The following is a 23534-nucleotide window of genomic DNA, read 5'->3' as shown; positions in this document are numbered from 1 at the left end:
TCCCCACACTCCTTCCGGTGCTGGAAAGGGGTTAGTTTAACCTCTGGTTTGCTAGTAAAACTGAATTACTGTGTTGCAAAATCATTCATGTCTAAAAAGTGTGTCACCAACATGAAAAGTTTGGAAAGCTCTGTCTTAACCCTTTGGTGAACCACTTCCATCTTCCACAAAGGTCTGCCTTCGCCTCTGCACTGGAACAGCTAGTCACCATATCTGTGCTGCAGCTCTGTGTCTCTGGCCTTGCTTCATGTCGCCTGTGGGAAACACTGCAAATCTTCCTGGCTTTTGGACTCTGTCCAAACTTCTCACAGGAAAAACTTTCCACTGGTTGTTTTATGTCTGAATATTTAATTTAATGAAATTGAACAAAATATTGGTGTTGATAATATTCTATTTTGAATTCATGAACAGATGTACTTGTGATGACTGCAGCCTTTCGCATATTCTGATGTGTGGAATCATGGATTCACCAGCTACAGACGATGTCCATAGTAACCAGCTTCCCCTTCAAATTGATTCTGCTCCCGATTATCTCTCTCAAATGCACTTACGAAGTATATCATCAGGAAGCTCAGGGTCTAGTTCCACTTCTCCTTTTACTGACCAGCAGATAGACAGACAAAGACTCATCCTTGCAGATAATAGCTCTGGATCACCTTTGTAAGTGTGGCCTTGTTCTTTTGATCATAGTAAAATGTGAAATTTTGAGAACAGAATCTAACAGTAGTGAAAAGAATTTTTGTGTGCAGTGGATTTGCTGAGTCCTTACTGCTTTTCCAGTGGCAGTTCCATGTGCTGGTGTTGAAGAGGGTGAGCAGCACTTGGCACAGGGCATAGAATGCAAGTTAGAAGACAAAGAAGATGAGACCCTGCTGTAAACATAGAAGCACTGACACATACATGCTAATATTTAGGTGCAAGTTATTCTCTAAGCACCATGTAGATACTTTTGAACCTCCCCCCTGTACGCCGATTCATTCCCACCTGTAATTAGACCCGTTATGATCAGCCTGTTCCCAAAAACTGGAACTATCCTGGAATCATGAAATTTGAAACATAGGCTATACTTCTGGCATAATTAAGTGGCGGGCAGAATGGCAGATTTACTCCTGAGCTACTTTAGTTTTTTGGGAGCTGAAACATACTGATCTTTAGGCAAAGTATGGAGAAGCCCCATTCATTATGAACATACAAGAGCAATCCTTCAGACACTGGACTACCAAGGTGATAGTGACAAGGGGTTTGAGCATATCTTGTCCATTCACTTGTGATGGAAGTCCTCTGCCGTAGCATAGAAATTTGCTTCACTGGCACTCAAGTACAAGGGGAGTGACAATGATGATATCAGAATTAAGCCTTTTTCCCACAGCAAAGCTATCCATTATGCTTTTAGGATGTATCATGTCTTTGAATCAATGCTTTTAGGGCTAAAATGCAGTATGGCATCTTTTTAAAATGAAAAATCTGGAAATGCCTTACATGTCATCTATATTTGGATTTGCATCCAGAGCTTTTATTTCTGTTACAAATTCCAGTGAAATGGTATTAAAATAACAAACACCCAACCCCTATTTCTAGAAGAAAATTACAAATTCAAAACCAATGGAAATGCCATTTTACTTTCTTTTCAAAGTTCTCTATTGCTTGACCTACTTAGCATGTACAAAAAACCCCACTTTTCTTCACAGTAATACTGAAAATGAAGATATTTCAGCAGTATCAGAAAAACCTGATATTTATTGTATTAATCACTACGATAATGCTGAGGCTGTCAGAAACATGAATGGGATCCACAGACTGTTAACTGATGGAGTCAAAAACATGGCATTAAAGGCTGAGGTACTGTAATTTTGAAATACATTTCATACATCTATTATTTACATTTATATACCACTGTTCATCTTGTGGGGTCCCAGGGTGGTGGACACATATAGTAGAATCATAAAGCAATTCAGATGTAATTTAAAATCATATTAAACCTGAACTATTTATCAGTCTCCCCAGCAGAGTAGTAACACTAGTAGCAGTTCATCAGTAGCAGATGCTGAAGAAGCAGATGAAGAGAATGGTGGTAATTTACCAAGGGCTCAAGAAGGGGATTTAATGCTTGGAACTAATGTGCGAAGGAAGGATGAAGCGAAAACGGACAGTTCTTTGTCATCATACTCTATTCAGCAGGTAAAACACATTTAGGTCTTAAGAGTAATGTATATGAACCCTGAAACAATGTTCTTCTGGATTTCTTTTTAGTTAGCCAATGATAAATTGTTCAAAAAAAGAGAGAAATCACAGCAGTACTAATAAATAATATCACATTACAAAATAGTGAAATGCTGCACATAGCTGTATATTTATAATTCAATTTGATATTTTCACCCAAAGTTAGCAATCGCTCATTTTCTGGTTCCTCCACCCCAGTTCCCACTCCAGACTTTCAGTGTTTTAAATCATTGTGGTAGTCAGACATATGAAATTTAGCCTGTTCCTTTTTAACAGACAGAACTGCAACTAGGAATCTGGCTAGATAAAATATGATCCTATGGTGTCTGGTTTTTGAGCAGAAAGACCAGCCTGTCTTCTACCCCGCTGTCCCTCCAAATCCCCTTTGTTCCCCAGCCACTTCACTATGGACATGGACATCTACATAGACTGCACTACAGGGTGTGTTCCAGGGTTTCCACAGCTGGCTGTCAATATCAACATCAGTGCTCCCCCAGTTCCTCCTTTGAACTGTCCTAATGTAATTGCAGAAGGATTTCTTTTCATATATTATAGCAGACCAATCTCTGGTTTTGATGTAATCATAATCCATGCACCCTTAATATTTGCCTTTCTATTTCTTACACCCTCTTGAAGTTTTTGTGCAATCATTATCCATGTAGTGTTAGAGTTATAATAGGGTTGTGCTGATATGACTGTATCACATCAGTACTATTTCATCTGGACTGGCTGTCATTCTGTTACTTGGCCTGTTTAAAGTGTTGTATTAACATTTAAAACCTAAAAGAGCTTACAACCGGTTACTTGGAAGGTTCACTTCCTCCTGTATAGGTTCACTTCCTCCTTCCTCTTTGGACCTTTGGATCTTCATCAGAGCACATTCTTGTTGGTTGAGAAAGAAAAAGTAGGTAAAATAAAAAGAGAATTCCTGGATGCCTAGAAGCAGGTTTGGCAAGAGAACTACAGCAGAGCATTAAAAACACAAAATGTGTGGCACTGTAAAGTTTGGAAATTTAGGCTGTTAGACCATTAAAACATCCCCATCTAAGTTGCTTCCAAAATTCCCTACCTCCCTTAGCATAGAAAGAGATCGCACATTTGTAAGTTTAAACTTCTATAAGTTTAAAATGCTTTACTTACAAATTTTTTCGAAGATCAGATTCATGTGCTCTTTCATACAGCACTTAGAAAAGACAGACAGTAAAACTCAGGTTCCAAAGTGGTAAATGTTTCTAAATTATTTGTATAGAAACACTAAGATAGCTCCTTAAGCCATGTGATCTTGGCTTGGAGCAACTAGTCCAGACCTCCTTCCTGGTAGGGTTCACATGGTAGAATGTGAGAAAGTGGGAGAAAAAAGAGCTTGACAACCCTTCTTCCCAAGGTAAGCAGGAGTGACCTCACTAAGCCTGGCAGAACAGCTTACTCTTATGGTCTTAAGCTCTTCATGCAGTAATTAGACTTAAGCATGTTGGTTATGTGAGACTGATTATCCCACACTTTTTTGGGCATCCCCACCCAGTAAGGGGAAGCAACTAGACAGAAGTTTAGAAGTAAAGGTTGTCTAGTTGCACCAACATCCTCTACTCCCCCCACCTGATGTCATTGATATCTAGAAGAATTAATGCTGTAAAGCTCAAGAATGGAATTCCAAGCCTATGTTATTTAATACTAGTAAAGCCTTAGGTTTCAATCCTAAATTAATGGGAGTGCCATTGAACTCAATGGGAGATACTTCAGGGTAAGCATTGGACCATAGCATTAATGTAATTTTCAGGTAAGGAAGTGGACTGCCAGGGTCTGAAAGTAAGATGTATTTCAAGTGCTAGAAGGTATAAGCAGAGCTTTGTTTCTAGATAAAGTGGTGACGGAACAGTTTCGGTGAGTTCCCACTGAAAAAAACACCCTGGTACAAGTCAGTACGTGAATACATTGACACACAGTTTATAACAGAAACAATTAAGGTGGTTTTAAGCTTGTTATTGTTAAGCTTATTGTATTTTATATATTTGAGAGGTGTCATTATTGTCATTTTCTAAAACAATAGATTGCATCTAAGATAATTGTTTCCAAAAAATAAATGAAATGTTTCTCTAATTTTGCAGTGTGGTTTACCTTTTGTACCCTCCTTTCATTTATAGCAGATTGATCAAGAACCAGCTTGTTGTGAGTGCCATGTCTGTAAACAGGAAATCTCAGGCCCCTCTTCTTCAGACGCTGAAGTGAAATGTCTTCCTGCTGGGCATCAATTTAGGATGCCAGAAAAACCTGCCCATCCTGCTCTTCATCTTTATCCTCATATCCATGGACAAATACCACTTCATACTATTCCTCACTTACCTCCTCCACTAATCCATCCTTCTTTATACACTGCTTCCCCCTTTGCACAAAATAAGGTAAGTCTGTCAAAGTGGCAATCTTCAGCGTTCCAAGATATTTCATGCATCTGTTAAAAATAATTTGCCAGTTCAGAGGTTTTCAACCTTTATTGAGTCCACAGCTCCATTGACCAACTACATTCATTCTGTGGCAGCCCTGTGGGGCTCAGGAGCCCAGTTATGTGATCACTTGCCTGTAGAGCTGGCAGTCTCTCATCTTTTTTCAAACACTCTCCCTTGTGGAGTCTTCCTTCAGACTGCTCTCCCTCTGGGCAGCCACTGCTGCTGCCTCTGGTCTCTGAGCCTCTGCCACCCCCCAAAGAGTGGTGCCTCCTCACACTGCTCCACAGGGGCCTGGGAAAAGGTGCCCCCAGGCTTGGTGGCCCAACGGAGACTGGCCAAAGTTGAACATGAGGACGGCACCTTAGCATGGGAGGCAACAGTGGGCACTACTGGGCCAGCATAGCGGAAAGGTTCCCCTTCAGCACCGAGCACTCAACTCTCACAGACCTTGCACACAGCAAACACAAGAAAGGTCAGTGCAGTGCCTGCCTGCCTGGCCTCCCACTCCTGGCCTGTCCACTCCAAAGAAAGGGCTGTTGGACTGGGTGAGTGGGCTCCCTCTCCTGCCTGCTTGCTTGCTTACTCCAAGGCTGCCTCAGCTCCTGGTAACCAGTACCCCCTGGCCAGCCCCAGAGACACTTTTTTCCAGGGAAGCTTATAGCCAGGACTGCTGCAACAAAGAGCTGTGCAAGACAGAGGCCAGTGTTGCCTGCAGCATCCCCAACCATCATTCAAGGTACCCCCAGGAGCCGCGACACACTGGTTGAAAACCACTGTGCTAAGTCATTGAACTGGTGTTATCAAATGTCACTACCAAGGAAACAGCAGCCATTAGATGATAAATTGTCAGTTTTACCAAAATCAGGTACTTGAAGTTTTTTAATCCCAGAGACACATTAAGCTATGAATGAATAACTAAAACATTAAGAAATTAATAAAACATTAGTTTTATATTAAGGTTACCATTACTATTTAAGAGTGCTACAATTATATTTTCCTTACAAAATGTTCTTTAAAAAATGCATTCATGCCTGCATATACAATACAATACACACATGTAGCCAACTGAAAATCATATAGAAAGATGGGGAAAGTAGGTGATTCTTTTGTCTGTGAGAACATTGTGATTCTGGGGATATCCCATCATTGATCATTCCTTGCTCTCTCTAGCCCAGGTGCATGTGTGTGTCACTAACATTTTCATGCCATGTTTCACATTTCCAAAAGCACCATGGATATCAGTCACAAAACAGCTGCCATATCTAAAAGAGCAGAAAAAGAGACATGGCCACAAAAAGCATGGGTGTGCCCCCATTTTTTAAAAAGGCACCTACAACAGCCATTACTGTTATTTGCCATAGAAATAAGAGCTTTCTATCTCCTCTCTTCAGAAGGGAAGGGAAATGTTCAGCATTAGCCTTCCATTAAGTGTGGGTATGTTCAATGTATGAGAGGCCAAGCTGGTGCAAAGAGGAAGTGAGTAAGAAGAGCAAACAGTCTCTCATGCATTGTGGATTTTTAAGGACTGGACCTTCTGTGGGCACCATAAGAGGTACAGTGGGCACACTGGGTCCTGCAGGCACCACATTGGTGACCACTGTGCTAGCCAATTTGATTGGAACAGGCAGTCTTATCCAATGGTAATTGGTGTCATAATTACATATCTCCCAGGAATCTGCTTAGCAGGTTTTCTTAGCTTGGTCTTCTTTGCAGCTGGTAGGACTTCAGCTCCGCAATCCTGCTGTTAAATTTCTTCAATATCAACCACAGGTGCTAATTTGAATCCCTGGGGCCACCAAACAGAAAGTTATACATGACAGCTGAAGCTCTTGTTCAACACCTCAGAGTACATTCCAACATTGTAGAATCAGTTCAGCACATCCATCACTTTATCTGTATTTGATGAAAAGAAGATACAGAGCTGAGCCTCATCAGTTCAGGTGACCTCATTCTGTGTTTTCCTTCCATCCTATAGCTATAAGTGGGCTGCAGCTATGGCCCTGTGCTCTACTGACTATATAGAGGTTGAACTGAAATGTAACAGTAAATCATGGTAATGAGGAAGACCTTAGGTTATGAAACAAGAAACTGAAGTTAAGCAAGCAAGCAAGCAAGGAAATGCTTTCAAACACCTTGTTGTCATGCTAGAGGGAAGGCTCATGAGCCCAAGGACTGCATAGGCTCATTCTGGTCATTATAAACTGTGGCATAGCATGATGTCTGAATGCAGCTGTTGTATAATGGTATTTTCAGAGCCACATGACTCAGTGCATCATTTTCCCTTGTATGTGACTAATAATTTTGGAGTGGGTGCAAACAAGCAGAAGACTAATTAGAAAGTACTCTTGTTGTAGGCCCTGGTTCAGAATAATGGAAACAATCAGCAAGCACTCAATACACCATTCCAAGATAATATCTATCCAAATGGTTTTGGAAGTACCACAGACTGGAAGAGTTCTAAATTTTTAAGCATCTGGGAATCGGAAGTCATGAATGAGAAAAACTGGAATGCCTCCACCTCTTTACAAGAGGAACTTCCTGGTGAGAGTATAATTCTGCTTTACTCTGAAAAGCGGCAATTTGATTCTGGATGTTCTAGTAAGGCCCTTGACTGAATTAGATTTACTGTCTGATTCCAGTTGGGACAATAGGAGGGAAAGGGGGATCAAATACAGGTACCCATTTGATTTGTGATATTTACAAATGCACTAGTATTGTCAGAAATCTTTGGGCCTCAGCAGTCACTCTTTGGGTGTGATTGCTGACGTGTGTGTCCTTGTTGACCCAGAAGTAATGGGGGGGGGGCAGGACAAGGTGCACTCCGCTACTGCTTGCAGGGGCCGGAAACAGAACCCCCATGTGAAATTGTCGCTGCTTGTATAGTAAAACTAGTGGACCTGCAGAATGTTGTATTGTAGCTCCTGTATTCCACCCCAATTCTGTTCCCGTTCCCCAGTCAGCCATCATTCTATGGCCACTGAGCATGCTCAGTTCTCATTGGGCTGCTGGGGTTTCTTTGTCCTAAAATGTTTTTGTAGTTCTGCACACGTTAAGGTTTCCCTAAGCCTCCTGATTCCTCTCTTTTGTGCATGGGTTCTGCTGTTTTAACTGCATAAGCAACAGTACTTATAGCCTGAACTTCTTTGTTTTTTTGAGATGGGGAAGAACTCAGGCTCCACATCAAAATGCAGTATATTCCTAATGCGTTTGTTTTACCTGCACTTCTGGCTGAAGGTGTTGAATAAAACAAACCAGCATCAAAGACAGGGATTCCGGCTATAGTTTGCTTCTTACCTCATGTACATTTTTTAAAAAGTTCTTTAACATATAAATATGTTGCATCACGGTTCTTTAATAAGAATAGCACAGCCCTCCAATAAATGCTCTGCTATCATATTTTTAAATGTTTTAGTGCTTTATAGATTGTAGTTTAATGGTTTATGGTATAATGAATTTTATTACTGCCTTGGGATGGTTTACACGGTGTTTGTAAATACCAAAAGAGGTTTTGGATAGTGGTTCTGTGTATAAAACTATTAACCTGAAATTGCTTTTGAGATTACAATGAATTATTACATTACTTAAAGTTTTAAACAGAATAATACCAATTCTAAACATATTTCTGATTATACATATCTGTGTTACAGCTGATAGCATAAGAAGTCTTTAGCTTTCATTCATCCCAGACATACTCTGTGAACCACCCTGAGACCGCTGGGCTTAGAGCGGTATTTAAAGTGTGTGTGTGTGTGTGTGTGTGTGTGTGTCGCCCTATACCCATCTAGGTGACATTAATGCAATGTTAATAATGCTAAACAACTGAACTAGTTTGTCTCTTTCTTCAATTTAAAGGAAGTGCTGCTGCAGCAGCAGCTCTTTCAGAGCTGACACCTAATGTGCTTCCCGTAACATCTAGAAATGAAGGAATGGTAATAACTGAGAGCAAAAAGAGGGAAAACATTTTAAAGAAAAAATGTCTGTATCATTGTCAAGATGCGTCTTTTATGGACACTAAAAAAGTAGTGATGGCAACATCTTCAGCAACCTCTTCAGTTTCATGCACTGCTACCACAGTACAGTCAAGCAACAACCAGTTTAAAGTTTCATCTAAAAGATCATCATCACTAGGTAAATATGAAATACACTTGTTAAACTGCTTATTAGCCAACAGAGTTCCCAAAGCAGCTTACATAAACATTTTTAAGCAGTTACAAGCCATAGAATCATAGAGTTTTCTAGTCCAACCACCTGCAATGCAGGAATCTCAGCTAAAGCATCTAAGACATTTGACCATCCAATCTCTGCTTTAAAACCTCAAAGGAAATACAGTCCACCACCTCCCAAGGGAGACAATTCCCCTGTGACGAGGAGAGTGCTGTTGTGGTAAGGTTCTGCTTACAGAATTCCCATAAGCATCTGCTTGGCCACTGTGAGAAGAAAATGCTGGACTTTGGGCCTTAGAACTGATCCAACTGGTTCTTATTTTCTAACATTTAAATCTCACACAAGAGCTAGCAGAGGAAAAAAAGAAGAGGGCAAACATAGGTAACAAGAAACCTAGAATTGATAGCCAAAGGAAAAAAAATGGACAAGAGCAAACCAAAATAAAAGCAGAGCTAAAACAAAAGAGAAACAATTTCAGTTGAACCCAGAAGTTGTTGGAAAGATCTGGTGCTTGTCTTTGCATCTAGATCTGACTTTAGTGGGCCTCTCTTGGGAGGGTATGCTAAAGGTTGGCCCCACAACTGAAAAGTCCCTGTTTCTAGTAAATGTCTGCCAATATGAGTCTTCTTTTACAACAACAAATGGAAACACGAGACCCAATCACATCTGAAAACAATACTTGTACTGTGCTCTCAAATATCAGTGCATGAAATAGTTAATAACCAAACATACAAATAAACTTTTACAATGTTCTAAACAGAGTACTAGTGAAAGTGCTTTTCATCTACACCCAGGGTTGTTGTTTTTTTAAAGTTTTATGTGTAATTAATTTCTGGGTCTTTGGTCTATTTTCTGTGTGAATTCCATATTAAGTTGGTGATAAGGGAAATGCCTCCTGCTACAATTCCATAACAAGCTTTCTACAAAACACATTACTACTTGCATACAATTACACCAACTTATAGTCTTAACTTTTTATAAATAAAAAAGGAACCATTTAAGTGACAAACAAATATGTAATATGACAAGGCCATCTACACGGCTTGCCAGTTTATCTTTCACCAGCCCAAAGACTGGATGGCTACCACTTCAGGCTATGCTTGCATTCATATTATCTGCAACAATCACATCCTTAAAATAATAATCACTTTTAAGATATAGCCTGTAACTAAAAACAGATGCTATAAAAGTGCCAGCAGATCAAAAGTTTCATTCAGCTCATTAGGGGTTACAGTTTGTAAAGTAAAAATCCAATAGGCTTCTTGCTAGCAGAGTAAAATGTGAGGACTTTGCACTTTTTAAGTAGACGTAATTTGTTCAGTCACTAGAAACCTTGCATTTTCAGGAAAATTATTTTCCAGAAAATGTGTTAGAAGAGTAGTTTAGTTCTGATCTTTGTTCTCTAACCTGTCATCTGAGGATTTCTTTATCTGTCCTATGTTTACAAAAGAGGAATGACACTAAATTGCATAAATTACATTGACTTGCAGTAAAATCTCAATGTAAAACTTTACCATCATTAGGATTTGTAAATGGTTGAAATGTGGGAATGGAGACAAAAGGAATTTTCTCTGGTGTTCACTCATAGAGCTAAGCATACATAAGTCACAGTATTTGATAGACAGCCTGTCAGATAATTCTGCTTACATGTTCCGTTACCATGTGAAGTGAAGTATGCCTAAGAACAAACTTCCCATCTTTCTTCCCAAGTTCCTTTCTACGTATATTTCTTATACAGGTTCGTGTTTCCTCCCAAACTCAGAATAAACTAACCCTTTCAGCATCCTCCATAGCCTGTATGTCAGCCCCCTTTCCCTGCCCAAATGCCTCTGCCCCTTGCTGCATCATACGTCTTACAAGATAGCTTTGTAATGTCACCCCCTCTTTCTCTTTCAAACTTGGAATATAGAATTGTGCCCAGAGCATTCATAAGTGAAGTTCATTTCAGTTATCTCTGTGCTGAGAGATACCATCTAACAGGCATGCAAACAAGTGAATTGATTGCGTGAGGCTTTGGCTTTAAGATGCCATTTGGCAATTATTTTAAATTACAAATATTTATTAAATTGCCTCTTTTAAAAACCAACTGTTTGTGCAATATTTTATCCATGGTTGCATTTTTTTTAAATAAAAAACTAGATTATAAATTCTATTCAAATTTCAGAAATGACTGCCAATGAAATGAAGACATTGTTAACGTTGAGAATATGAGGTAACTTTTCTTTCTTGTATTTAGGTGATGTATTCCACAATATCAGTTCAGAGGATCACAGATGTTCTGCATTGGCTGCACCTCAGAATCCCACCAATTTTGTGCCACTTCCTTTCCTTTCTCCTGTGGTGCTTCCTCCAGCTTCTACTCCCCATCTGCCAAGCCCTAATGCTTCATCTTTCTCCAGAGTTACCACAACTGCACCCAGCTTTGTGGATTCCCATTCAGGTCTCTATCCCATGACAGTTCCACCTCTTTCAACCACAGAGAGCTTAATTAGTGCTCCATCAAGTGTTTGCAGGTGAGATTTTGTTTGTCTTTACATTTTTATTTAAAAATAGAAATTTAAAAACCACAACATGGCCAAAAGATGTGATTAATACTTGGAGACCATATAACACTGATCCTGAAAGACCTACATTGGCTCCCAGTACGTTTCCGAGCACAGTGAGGTTACAGGGAACCAGGCAGAGGGCCTCCTTGGTGGTGGTGCCTGCCCTGTGGAATGCCCTCCCATCAGATATCAAGGAAATACAGTGGTACCTCGGGTTACATACAGTTCAGGTTACAGACGCTTCAGGTTACAGACTCCGCTAACCCAAAAATAGTGCTTCAGGTTAATAACTTTTGCTTCAGGATGAGAACAGAAATTGGGCTTCGACGGCGCGGCGGCAGCAGGAGGCCCCCATTAGCTAAAGTGGTGCTTCAGGTTAAGAACAGTTTCAGGTTAAGAACGGACCGCCGGAACGAATTAAGTACTTAACCCGAGGTACCACTGTAAACAACTGTCTGACTTTTAGAAGACATCTGAAAGCAGCCCTGTTTAGGGAGGTTTTTAAAGTTTGATGTTTTGTTGGATTATTTTGATTGTTGTTAGCCGCCCTGAGCCCAGCTTCAGCTGGGGAGGGCGGGGTATAAATAGAATTTATTTTTATTATTATCATGCTTTTAATTCTGTTGGGAGCCACCCAGAGTGGCTGAGGAAACCCAGCCAGATGGGCAGTGTATAAATAATAAATTATTGTTATTGTTATTATTATTCTCGGTGCCTTTAGAATTTATTTGCTTGTTAATACATTGGTTTTGTAAAAAAATTTTTTTATTAGTTTTCCAATATTATTCCAATAATAGCCACATTATACCAATACCAATTCATATCCAATTAATACAGTTATTAATACAGATTATTCAAATCCCAAATTATACATTTTAATTAAAGTGCCCCCACGTGCTAGATTTGATGGCTTCCTTATTTTATTTTATTTTATGTATTCCAAAAGCTCGCTAATTTCAGTTACATTCCAGTTATAATAACCCCTTATAAAACAGCTGCAATCTTAATGATTTCTGTTCATATTGTTACATTAAATAATTTATAAAACTTCAGGTGAGGAACTTGTAAGTGTTGTCATTGTTCTTTCCTGCATGTGGCAATTACTTTGTCCAGTATGTTTCTTCTTGTCCATATATGATGCTATGTCTTTCTTTCCTCCAACTGTTGCTGTTGCCCATCACGATTTGGGCAGAGCTGTTGTTCCATTGTTTTCCAAAAGTCTCTGCATTGCTATTTGTTGCTTTGCACAGAGAACACAAACAGCAGCTTCCTGGAGCCTCTCTGTCCCAGTAAATAAACTGTTCTCGCCATTTTTTTCTCAGCTTGGGAAGAGTGGTATATGATTCCTTACAGCTGAGAATTTATGGCTAATTATCCTTCAAAGTTACATTAAATTCAAGTCGTCTCCGCCTTTTTTCCACTTTCCTTTGTAGCTAGCAGAGGGTGGGTGGGGTTGGCTTTATATTTCCAACATAGTCCTTCCTTTTGTTTCAGGTCACACACAGTTTCCATTTTTGTTGTTAAATTCCATTTTAATAATCCAGTTTCTTCCAACCTCACTTGTACATTTATAATTTTTACTTGCATTCCGAGGAGGGTTGCCAAATCATAAATATATATAATATTTTTTTTAATAAGCCAGCCATGGGCTCCCCTCCTTCCACCATCTCTGGCACCGAATGAAATATTAGCTGCTCAGTTCATACCTTTAATCCATGCAGCTGGGTTGTCCTACAGTTTGTAAACTCATCTCTTCTGGCACACGCCTGTACTTTAATCTCCAATTAAAATTCAATTAGCAGGCTAACCTCTGCTTCCAGGAATGGAGTCAGGGGGTTTCGGTGTTGCAGAAAACTTGCAGCTGAGGTTCTTCCTTGGATGAGCAGCCAAAACATCTACCAGGAAAGAGGAGTCAGGACAAAACGGATAGGTACAACACCTAATTTATTTCAGCTGAAATAGCCAGTCCTCTCTGGTTCACACCACAAGGAGAGATTGACAATTGAGCAAACAGCAAAGCAAATTCTTATAGGGTCTGCAAAACAAGCTGCAATCATCAAGAGGGTTGACCAAGAAGAAACATTTGTTGTTTGCAAAGGGTACCTTCTTCAAAATTGGCAAAAACAAGTCTTGTGGTTTCTTGCTACTGAAGCTTGCTAAAGAAAGAGTTTCAGCTGTCATCTATTTTTAAATAAAAACTTGCTTAAGCTTGTGAAACTAACAGGGTCACTCAGAAGAGTAAAATGGATTTTAGAAATATATTATGACTGTTCTTATGTCAAGCAAGCTTTGTTATATAAAAGCTGAAGGCAAGGTTAATTCTCAGTTAGCATTTATGTCTTACTTCTCTAACATCGACAGATGGAGTGCTCCTGCACCCAGTGCCTTTGCCTGCCTTCGCATTGCCTGGGAAGTGAGTGCCAAACCACAGGGCAAACTGCAGGTGAAAAAAGCCTGTTCCTCCCAAACCCTGAGAGGAATGCAGAGAACAGTTTAACCCCCACCATTCTCTTTCCTCTTCATCTGCGACTCCCATGATGTCGAGGGAGGATCTATTCCTGGCGCAGAACGGAAAAGGAAGCCGTTAATTCATTGTTGTTATTGTTAATTATAATTTAATAACAACATCATCCTATGATTCTCAAATCAGTTAAAGCCACAGTGTAACCATATAACATTTGTTCTTTGCCTTAATTAAAAAGCAAGATAAATGTGTCAGAGCTGCTGCTATGGTATGGAATTGCTGATCTATATATTGATTCATTCCTTACGTTCTTTATATTTTTATCCCACAATTTTTCTTAGAAAAGCATCACAGTAGCTAGAAATACAGAACCCTAATCAAATAAACCCATTCCAACATTGCTAAAACTCATGTAAAATTAATAAGACCAGCCAAAATATGTAGCAGTGTTGCACCCAAAAAGTGGTTGAAATCCATATTAATTATTATTCTATCCATTTGAATTCCCTTTTTCTTTATCTTGAGGTATATCCCTAATATCTGGGTACAAATATCTGAGTCCCTAATGGACTCTGCATTCTTCACACCAAATCAGCTGTTAAGTACAAAAGACTTGCCTTCCAGCTGTTAGCAAGCTTACTCAGGAAATGTGTGTAAACACATCTGCAGGCTACTTCAGGGAATAAGCTCTTGTGAACATTAGTGCTTAGAGGAATTTGCTCAAATAGGGGGAATACTGTTCTCAATGCATCCCTGGTCATATTCCAGACTGATGTCAGTCTGGTGGAGAATGGTCCTGCTAACATACAAAAAGAATTCCAAGGATCCAGTGGCGTGGGTAACATTTAGAATATTTAGTCTGGGGAAGTGATGTGCCCTTGTAAGGTACTCAGGGAGAAATAGAAACGAGTCCACAAATAAACTTCTTTAGAAAAATTGAAACTACTTAAACAGCAATTATGAGGCTTTCGCAGAAAGTGGGGTGATTGGGAGAAGGAGGGATAGTGAGGTCAATTGGTACCACTGCTGTGCAGTTCAGCTTTGACTTGGACAAAATCGGAATAGTTGCAGTAGCGTTCCTGACACTGGACAATTCGGATAGATAAGGGTTCACTGAGCTGACAGACCTGGTCTCAGAGGTGGTGTGGAGGACTCCCAGACGGCTGGTTCTGAGAGACTTCAACATCCATGCTGAGGCGACTAGCTGTGGGCTGGCTCAGGACTTCATGGCTGCCATGACGACAGTGGGACTGGCCCAACATGTCACTGGCCCAACACATGGCAGGCCGCACTCTGGAACTTGTATTCTCAAGGAAGAGGGTGATATGAAAGTGGGCGATATGGACATCAGTCCCTTGCCATGGTGAGATCACTTTTTGTTGAGATTTAGCTTTCAGCACCTTTTCTCTGCAGAGGCAGGAGGACCTATTAGGATGCTCTGTCCTTGAGGGATGATCCATTGAGTTTCCATACAGTTCAGGGGTTTTTCCAGCTGATATGATTGGTGTCGCGGTTGACCCCTGGAACATACAAATGGCTCAGGCCATTGATACGATTACCCCTGAGCACCCTCTCCCACTTGATTCTTTGGTATATTCCAGAGCATAGAACAAGGAAACAAGCTGGGAAGCAGCTTGAACATGTGTGGAGGAAAGATCTGATTGAATGCAGTCTAACGCTGGTGAGGGCTAATCACTGAGCTAACCTAGTGGCAGAGAAGACAGCAAAGAAGGCAGACTTTGTTGCCTCCATTGCATCCTCATTGTGCCATCTGGCGGAGCTTTTCTGGGTAGTGCAGGGCCACTTACAGTCTGACCCAAAGGAGGTGGCAGAACTGAGGGCAGCTTGCTGTAACTTGTTTACAAAGTATTTGGAGGATAAAACCCCTTGCATCCACTATGACCTTGACTATGCTGTTATACCAAATGAATCTCAAAGGGTGTCCAGGGCACTGTCAGGTCTTGTTGTGCTGGATGAATTTCAGTTAGTAAGACTGAAGGATGTGGACAAGGGGTTCATGCTCTGGACCTTTGCCCCTCCTGACTGATAAAAACTAGCAGGTAGGGGACAGCTGGGTAGGCCAGGGGGGTGATTAATGCCTCCCTGCAAGAGGAGGTAGTCCCTGCCTGCAGTGGTGAAACCATTCCTCAAGAAACCCTCCCTGGATTCGGAAAATTAAGTGACTACTGACCGGTTGGTCTTCGTTTTGTATTTTTCTGTTGTGATCCGCCCTGTGATCTTTGAATGAAGGGCACTGTACAAATAGGGTTTGAGGAGAAGGAGATTATTTGCTTATCCTTTCACTTGCACGTTGATGGAATGTGAGAGAAAGGACCATGATTTCAGGATACAAGACACACAGTTCAGGGAAGGGATTTGGGACTGGTAGAAAGCAGCAGTACAACTTGGGAACAAAGAGAGAGCAGTGTGTCTGTCTGGGGTCAAGCATTTGTAGACATGTTGTAACAAAAGGTTTTGTGAAATCAGGGGTGCCGACTTGGGTCCCAGATTATGGGTGCCCAGTGGCACCCGCAGCATAACATGACATCATGACGTCATGTTATGACGCCGAAGCCACAGCTGTGCGTCCAGGGCCTCGCAGGGCCTTGAAGGTCACACTGGAGGCCTTGTGAGATCTCTGACACAACCTCCGGTTTATACTGGAAGTCGTGTTCAGAGACCTGGCAGGGCCTTAGATGTTGCTTCCGAGACCTCGCGGGGCCTCACGGCTTCTGGCGGTTTCTTTTCTTTTTTTATTATTTTTATTTATAATTTTCATTATTACTTGGGCAAAATCACATTCAAATATACATTTCCACTGTTAATATCTTTCTTTTAATTAAAACATTCAATGGCTTCTCTTCTTCCCCTCCTCTGGTTCCTTTTATTCTTCCCACCATTCCTGCATTATCTTACATATCCATTTAGTTCCCTTCCTCCCTTTATTCTTCCCTTATTATATATTATACTGTTGAATTTACCTTAATCCTGCTAGCATTTTCACTCATTTACAGTTATTTTCCAAATGCTCCACACAAAAATTCAACTACTCTTTGTATGCTAGATCTTCTTGCTCTCTTATTTTACTTGTCAGACCTGCTAACTCTGCATATTCTATCATTTTTAATTGCCAATTCTCTTTATCAGGGACTTTATTAGTCGCTTCCAGGGCTTCGCGGGGTCTTGTACGTCACTTCAGAGGTCGCTACAGGCCTCCAACGCGACTTCTGGTAGAAACTAGAAGTTGCATCAGAGCCACGCAGTGGGGGTGCTCAGCACCCACAAAAGAATTGTGGGTGCCCTGGCACCCAGAGCCCCCTAAAGTTGGCACCAGTGTATAGAATAGGACCCACTTCATCATATGCATAGAGTGTTATACTTGGTTGATTGTTTTCCTGTTGCTTTCTAGACTGATTTAAGAAACTGGGTTAAAATATCAGTTTTCTGCTTTATTGTAGTGATCCTGACTGTGAAGGCCATCATTGTGAGAACAGCCGTGTATATAACCATCAACAGTATGATGGTGAGGAGAGCCAAGATGAAGATAGCTGCTCAGAGCATAGCTCTAGTACCTCAACATCCACAAACCAAAAAGAAGGAAAATACTGTGACTGTTGCTACTGTGAATTCTTTGGTCATGGAGGAGTAAGTAATCCGCCACAGATTTTATTTTTAGGTGCTGCCACTTGCATTTCACTCTACTGTTGCTTTGGCTTTGCAAAACATACTGAATTAACTAACTGCTGTTGCCAGACTTAATTAACTACCATATTTTTCCATGTATAAGATGACCCCTATTTTTTGAGCCCAAAATTCAGAAATAAATAATTGCAACATTCCGTGTATAAGATGACCCCCAATTTTAAACTTTAAAAATTTGGGGAAAAATATAGTCTTATACACAGAAAAATACAGTAATTCCCACTTCATGTCAGGCATTGTGGAGAGTCAACAGCAGGGGGAGAGACTCACTGCTTCTGAACAGAAGGTCTGAGGCTGAATTCCTGGTTTCTCCAGAGAGGACTAGGACAAACTCCTGTCTCAAGAGCCACTGCCAGTCAGTGTAGACAGTGCTGAGCTAGATGGGCCAGTGGTCTGACTGGGTATAAGACGTCTTCCTGTGTTCCAAAGTCAGATGGATAAATGGATGGGTTTTATCTGCATCAAAAGACTTGACGTGGCATGTTGGTCCTTTCCTATTCCTTAGCTTAGCTTGTTCTCCCCTTCTAAAACAAGGTGCGTCCTATGGTCAGGTACGTCCTATAGAGCAAAAAATATGGTAACTTTAAATTTAAAGTTTTGAAAATTACAGGAGTACCTTTTGGCTCCCAAACACCGCAAACCCAGAAGTGGCTGTTCCGGTCCTGCAGCAAATCAGAAGCCGTGCTTTCATTTCTGATCGTTTTGGAAGTCGAACGGACTTCTGGAATGGATTCCGTTCAACTTCCAAGGTTCAACTGTAGTTGTAAATACATGTTTGAATTATATGTTTTGTTCTAAAAACTAAAAGTATTTCTCTGTGTTGCCTTCCAACTCTTAACCTCAAAATTTCACTCAGTTTGAGCAATTAGCTGTTTCCCATACTCTTGTGATCCAAATTTTGTAGGCATTCATGGATTTCTGCCATTTTTATCTCTAACAAATTTGCAGTTGTTAGCAAATGCATTATTAGGGCAGCATAAATTTCTGTTACATACATTTTGACGTTCCAACAATTGAATCTTAGCATATGTAAATTTACATGGAGCTTAATGTCTGGCCTGAAGTATTTTCTTACAACACTTGTGATCATTATGCTAGAGTCCTCTTCAGGCATGAATGATCACCTTCAGGGGCAACATGAGTAGAGGAAGCCTGAAGGGTTGGATGTCTCTACAGCCGCCACCTGTGCTGATTAGGGCTCCTAACCTGGGCAGTCAAGCCACGCTGGGCCGCCCTCAAGGGCCTGGAAGGAGTTGTGCAGCTCTGCCCATGCTGCCTCTTAAGCCTGATTATTTGTGTTTTGCAAAGTTCTTCTATATGGACATCTTTTTAACTGCCTTTGTTTCTGAATGCTAAAATTCAAGTGATTTTTCAGTATTTACTATGAGTTTATAAATTTTCTGTTAGCCACCAGCAGCACCAACTAGTAGGAATTATGCTGAAATGAGAGAAAAACTTCGCTTACGTTTAACAAAGAAGAAAGAGGGACAACCCAGGCAACCAGAGCTGATACAAGATAGGGAAAGTGTTGTTGATCATCGAAAAGTAGAGGACTTGCTGCAGTTTATAAACAGCCCTGAGACTAAGCCAGTAAGCAGCTCGCGGACAGCCAAAAGAGCAAGGCATAAGCAAAAAAAGGTAAGCCTAGACTTTTATTTGAGGTAGCCATTTATTGAAAGGCATGAAAATGAGCTACTCAATGTGTTTCAGTGGTGATAATACTATTTTTAAGATGTTTCACAAAATTATTTTCAGAGAGGACTTTTGGGTGTTAAGTTTTTAACTCTTGTTGCGTTGTTACTTTTTGTTTTTATTAGTAGATTGTTTAAACTGTTGTTGTTGTTGCTGTTAAAAGCCACTTTGGACTCTTTTTGGAGAGCAAACTGTGTTCAAATGCTTTAATATCTAAATAAGGTAAAGGTGCCCCTGACCATAAAGTCCAGTCGTGGGCGACTATGGGGTTGCGCGCTCATCTCACTCTACAGACCAAGGGAGCCGGCGTACAGCTTCTGGGTCATGTGGCCAGCATGACTAAGCTGCTTCTGGCGAACCAGAGCAGCGCATGGAAATGCCGTTTACCTTCCCACTGGAGTGGTACCTATTTATCTACTTGCACTTTGACGTGCTTTCGAACTGCTAGGTGGGCAGGGATATCTAAGTAGACTAATTGAAATTAATGAACATAACTAAGTTAGGTCCATTAATATCAACGGTTCTACTCTCAGTAAAATTTAGTTGAATCGCAGCCAGTGTGTGCTATATGAGCTATATCAAAACTATATTTCTGTATCGCCAGGAAGAATTAAATACAGCGCTGAGCAGATTTCCTGATGGAAAATGTTTGCTCCATGTGCTGCTTTGAGGGATTTCCCACCTAACCTGAGACAATTGGGGGAGGGGGAGAAGGTCCTCTTGCACTAGTTGAAGTCCTTGCATGGGCTTCTTCTGGTGTGATCAGTTAGTTGAATCCAGCCCTACATCAACTTACGTTTTTGGAATCTTCATGCCATTGTAAGAAAGGTAAACTGTTGTCTTCCCAGTTAAAAGAAAAGGCCCACATTGAAACCAAAGCTAGAGAAAAGGAACATCATCAGCTACTAGAACAGCAACAGCAAGAAGATAGAGGGGCGCAACAACTACAAGAGTTACAAGACATTAAGAAAAAGAAGAAAGAGAGGACCAGCACAAACTGCCAACAAGTACAGGTGCATACTCAGAATTGTCAAGTAAGGATGAAGCCTTCCCCTGACATCCCAGAAAACATTCAGAATGAATTCCTTGATGAAATAGAAACATCATCTGAATCACTGTCTAAACATGCAGATCATGTTGAACAGGGGCAAGTTTATGAAAAGTGCTTTGACCCATCAAATCCAATAAATGGTAGAGACTCAAAATTGCTTTTCAATACAGAGATGACTGTGAAATCACACGAACCCCTTTCTTTGCTTCTTAACATAATGCATCACCACACAGAAGATAACAACAAAGAGCAGATAACACAAATAAATGATCTGTTTTCTCAACGATTGAAAAAGTCTTCCAAAGCAACTGATATACAGACTCCACCTAAAATAAAAAACAAAATAAATTCTAAAATAAAAGTGGCAGAACTTCAGTCACTTGCCATCTCCAAAAAAGAGGAGAAAAAAGTAAGCACAAATAAAGCAAAGCAAATTAATCCTGTGACAAAGTCACCTTTTGTGAGAGGCTCCTTATTTCCAAATGAACAGCTGCATAATAAGCTTCTGCTACAAGAATCTCCACAGCCAAAAGGCAAGAGCAAGAAAAATAAGAAAAAGAAAAGTGACAAAGGGAACTCCTCAATTGGTAAGCCTCTATTTCATTAGCTAGTTGTGTATTTTAAATAGTTTAATGCTTCCAAAACATCTCTGGTCACATTGAGGACTATCTGAAATAATCCTGAAACTGAGAAGTTGCCTCCTGTGCTTAGTTGAGAAGTGTTGTAGCTCAGGGGTAGAGTAGATGATTTGCATGGGAAAGATCCCTGCTTCACCCCCTGTCATCTCCAGGTGGGGCTGAGAAAGGCCTCTCTCGCACACCGCAAAGATCCTCAGCAAGTCAGTGCAGACAATACTAAATTAGATGGACCTGATGGTCTGACTCATTACAAGGCAGTGTCATATGTGTACAACAGTCTTTTTATGAAATTATATCTTGTGCAACACACAAGCACACCCCCAGTGCATAGGCGCCAACTTTTAAAAAAGAACAACACAATCTGGCTTCCCTCCTCTCTCATTCATACTCCATTCAGCAACTAAGCTTGAAAAAAGCATATGAGAATTTCTTTTCCTAGCCTTAAATGCTGGTGGATGGGGCTGTGATTTTCATGGAGATTGCAGCTGGGGCAAGGGAAAGGTAATTTCTCTCTCCAGGTGCGATCTTCATGCAGATTCCCACTCACCCCATTCTTGAAAACAGCCTTCCATTGACATAAATAGAAAGCTGTTTTCAAGCTTATTTGTCACCCGGGGGTGGGGGGATTTTTGGTGAGGAAATTGTGACACATGAGGAAAGAGGAGTCAGCTTTCCCCTCCAGTGCTGCAGTTGCACTTGAACATAGTTTTCTGTTGGCCCTAACAGAAGATTCCTGCTGTGGCGGAGAATACTTGGCAAAATGGGAAGACTCCGCACACCAGAATTACCTAATAGGTTGGTGGCTCCCCACCTCTGCCTTAGGGTGCCTCTTGCTGGCCCTATTTCAGTGGTCACTGGTCACGTTACAGAAGTCCCCAACTTAAACTTAAGAATGTGGCTAAGTTCTTAAATATCCTATACCAGATTAAAAGGCTTAATTACTTCAGGTTGCATGTTTCCATTTGTTTCCTTGGGGAAAGAGGTAATTGAAAATAATCTTGTTTTTACAATGTGTTTTTTGCAGATGATGTGTTTTTGCCCAAAGATGTTGACCTAGACAGTGTGGAAATGGATGAAACTGAGCGGGAAGTTGAACATTTTAAAAGGTAAGTAAGTGCCATATGGCTGTCTTGTTGCTATTATGGCCCAAATAAAAACTCGCAACTGGTTTTAGGCATAGCTAAATAGCATCTAGGGGACACGGGTGGCGCTGTGGGTTAAAGCCTCAGTGCCTAGGGCTTGCCAATCAAAAGGTCGGCGGTTCGAATCCCCGCGGAGGGTGCGCTCCCGTCGTTCGGTCCCAGCGCCTGCCAACCTAGCAGTTCGAAAGCACTCCCAGGTGCAAGTAGATAAATAGGGACCGCTTACTAGCGGGAAGGTAAACGGCGTTTCCGTGTGCGGCTCTGGCTCGCACTGGCGCTGGCCCCCGGCCTCTTTGAGTGAGATGGGCGCACAACCCTAGAGTCTGTCAAGACTGGCCCGTACGGGCAGGGGTACCTTTACCTTTACCTTTAAAAAGCATCTAGGGTTGCATTCTGTTGAGGTATGCTTGTGCCCAGGCAACACTCTCTACTGGTGGAACAGAGTGTTCAGGGCATTGATACTGAGATCAACTAAGAAGTGCGCTAGACAGGCAACAAATGGAAGTGGTAGATTGAGCTTCTGGGGGCCTGGATCACAAGTTGTGTTTACTTGCCTTAAAATAAGGACAAACATCCTTACAACAGAAGGTAGGTTAAAAACTTCAGCTAGATCTCTGGGCCGTTTGAAGTAGATCAGTTAAGCTTTGTGATTCTCAAATGTCTAAAATAGCAGCAACTAAGAAGCTCCCTTCACCTTGCAAAAGAAAAAAAAAAGAGATTTGCTGGGAAATAATGCCTTGGTGGGTGGGAACAGGAGTGGATTTTTTCCATAAAATAACTTGTGGCCTTTATTGTGGCACTGATAACAAATTCTGGGCAGAACTTGGGGTTGTAGTACAGTGGTACCTTGGTTCTCAAACTTAATCCATTCCGGAAGTCCATTCCAAAACCAAAGCGTTCCAAAACCAAGGCGCACTTTCCCATAGAAAGTAATGCAAAACAGATTGATCCATTCTAGACTTTTAAAAACAACCCCTAAAACAGAAATTTAACATGAATTTTGCTATCTAACAAGACCATTGATCCATAAAATGAAAGAAATAATCAATGTTCTGTACTATAAAATAAATAAGACAGTAGTGTAGATGATAAATATTAAAATTAATTATTTTCCTTACCTGCACATGATAGTCATTGTTTGGATGGAGGGCTTTTATCCATTTCCTCAGTCACACAATCAATCAATCATAAAACGAAAAACAAGCCACAGTCACAAAAATGAAAAAGCCACAAAAACGCAAAAAATAGCAAAAAAACCAGCACCAAATATCACCTCAGAACACTGCAATCAGAAACGGAAGGCTTTAATTACAATGGGGGGGACCCAGATGAGTGGCGCAAGGGCAGACGAGTGGCGCAAGGGCATAGTAATTAAGAAAAAAGGCTTAATTACTATGCGGGGGACTGAAATTTGCTGTGCAACAGTAAAAACGGATGCTCAGGAGCACATTTGGCTTCCGGGGCAAAGTTCGAA

The 23534-nt window shown here is 40.9% G+C and overlaps 1 protein-coding gene across 11 annotated transcripts in view; it reads left to right on the top strand.

Moving 5' to 3' along the window:
- FAM193A (family with sequence similarity 193 member A) overlaps positions 1-23534 on the top strand; it is a 47804-nt gene that overhangs the window by 21065 nt on the left and 3205 nt on the right. For 6 of the 11 annotated variants that reach the window (XM_083448580.1, XM_083448585.1, XM_083448581.1 and 3 more), the window contains 11 exons: positions 412-660; positions 1689-1839; positions 1996-2178; positions 4362-4616; positions 7016-7202; positions 8514-8789; positions 11062-11338; positions 17294-17480; positions 18945-19175; positions 20078-20867; positions 21943-22024. In XM_083448580.1, coding sequence (XP_083304706.1) covers positions 412-660; positions 1689-1839; positions 1996-2178; positions 4362-4616; positions 7016-7202; positions 8514-8789; positions 11062-11338; positions 17294-17480; positions 18945-19175; positions 20078-20867; positions 21943-22024 — 2868 coding nt within the window. The remainder of the gene's footprint in view (positions 1-411; positions 661-1688; positions 1840-1995; positions 2179-4361; positions 4617-7015; positions 7203-8513; positions 8790-11061; positions 11339-17293; positions 17481-18944; positions 19176-20077; positions 20868-21942; positions 22025-23534) is intronic. The other 5 variants (XM_083448583.1, XM_083448584.1, XM_083448579.1 and 2 more) reach the window with 2 other exon arrangements.

Source organism: Podarcis tiliguerta (assembly GCF_965153285.1).
Source record: "Podarcis tiliguerta genome assembly, chromosome: 7".
NCBI classification, from domain to species: domain Eukaryota; kingdom Metazoa; phylum Chordata; class Lepidosauria; order Squamata; family Lacertidae; genus Podarcis; species Podarcis tiliguerta.
This window is presented reverse-complemented; position numbering and strand designations above follow the sequence as displayed.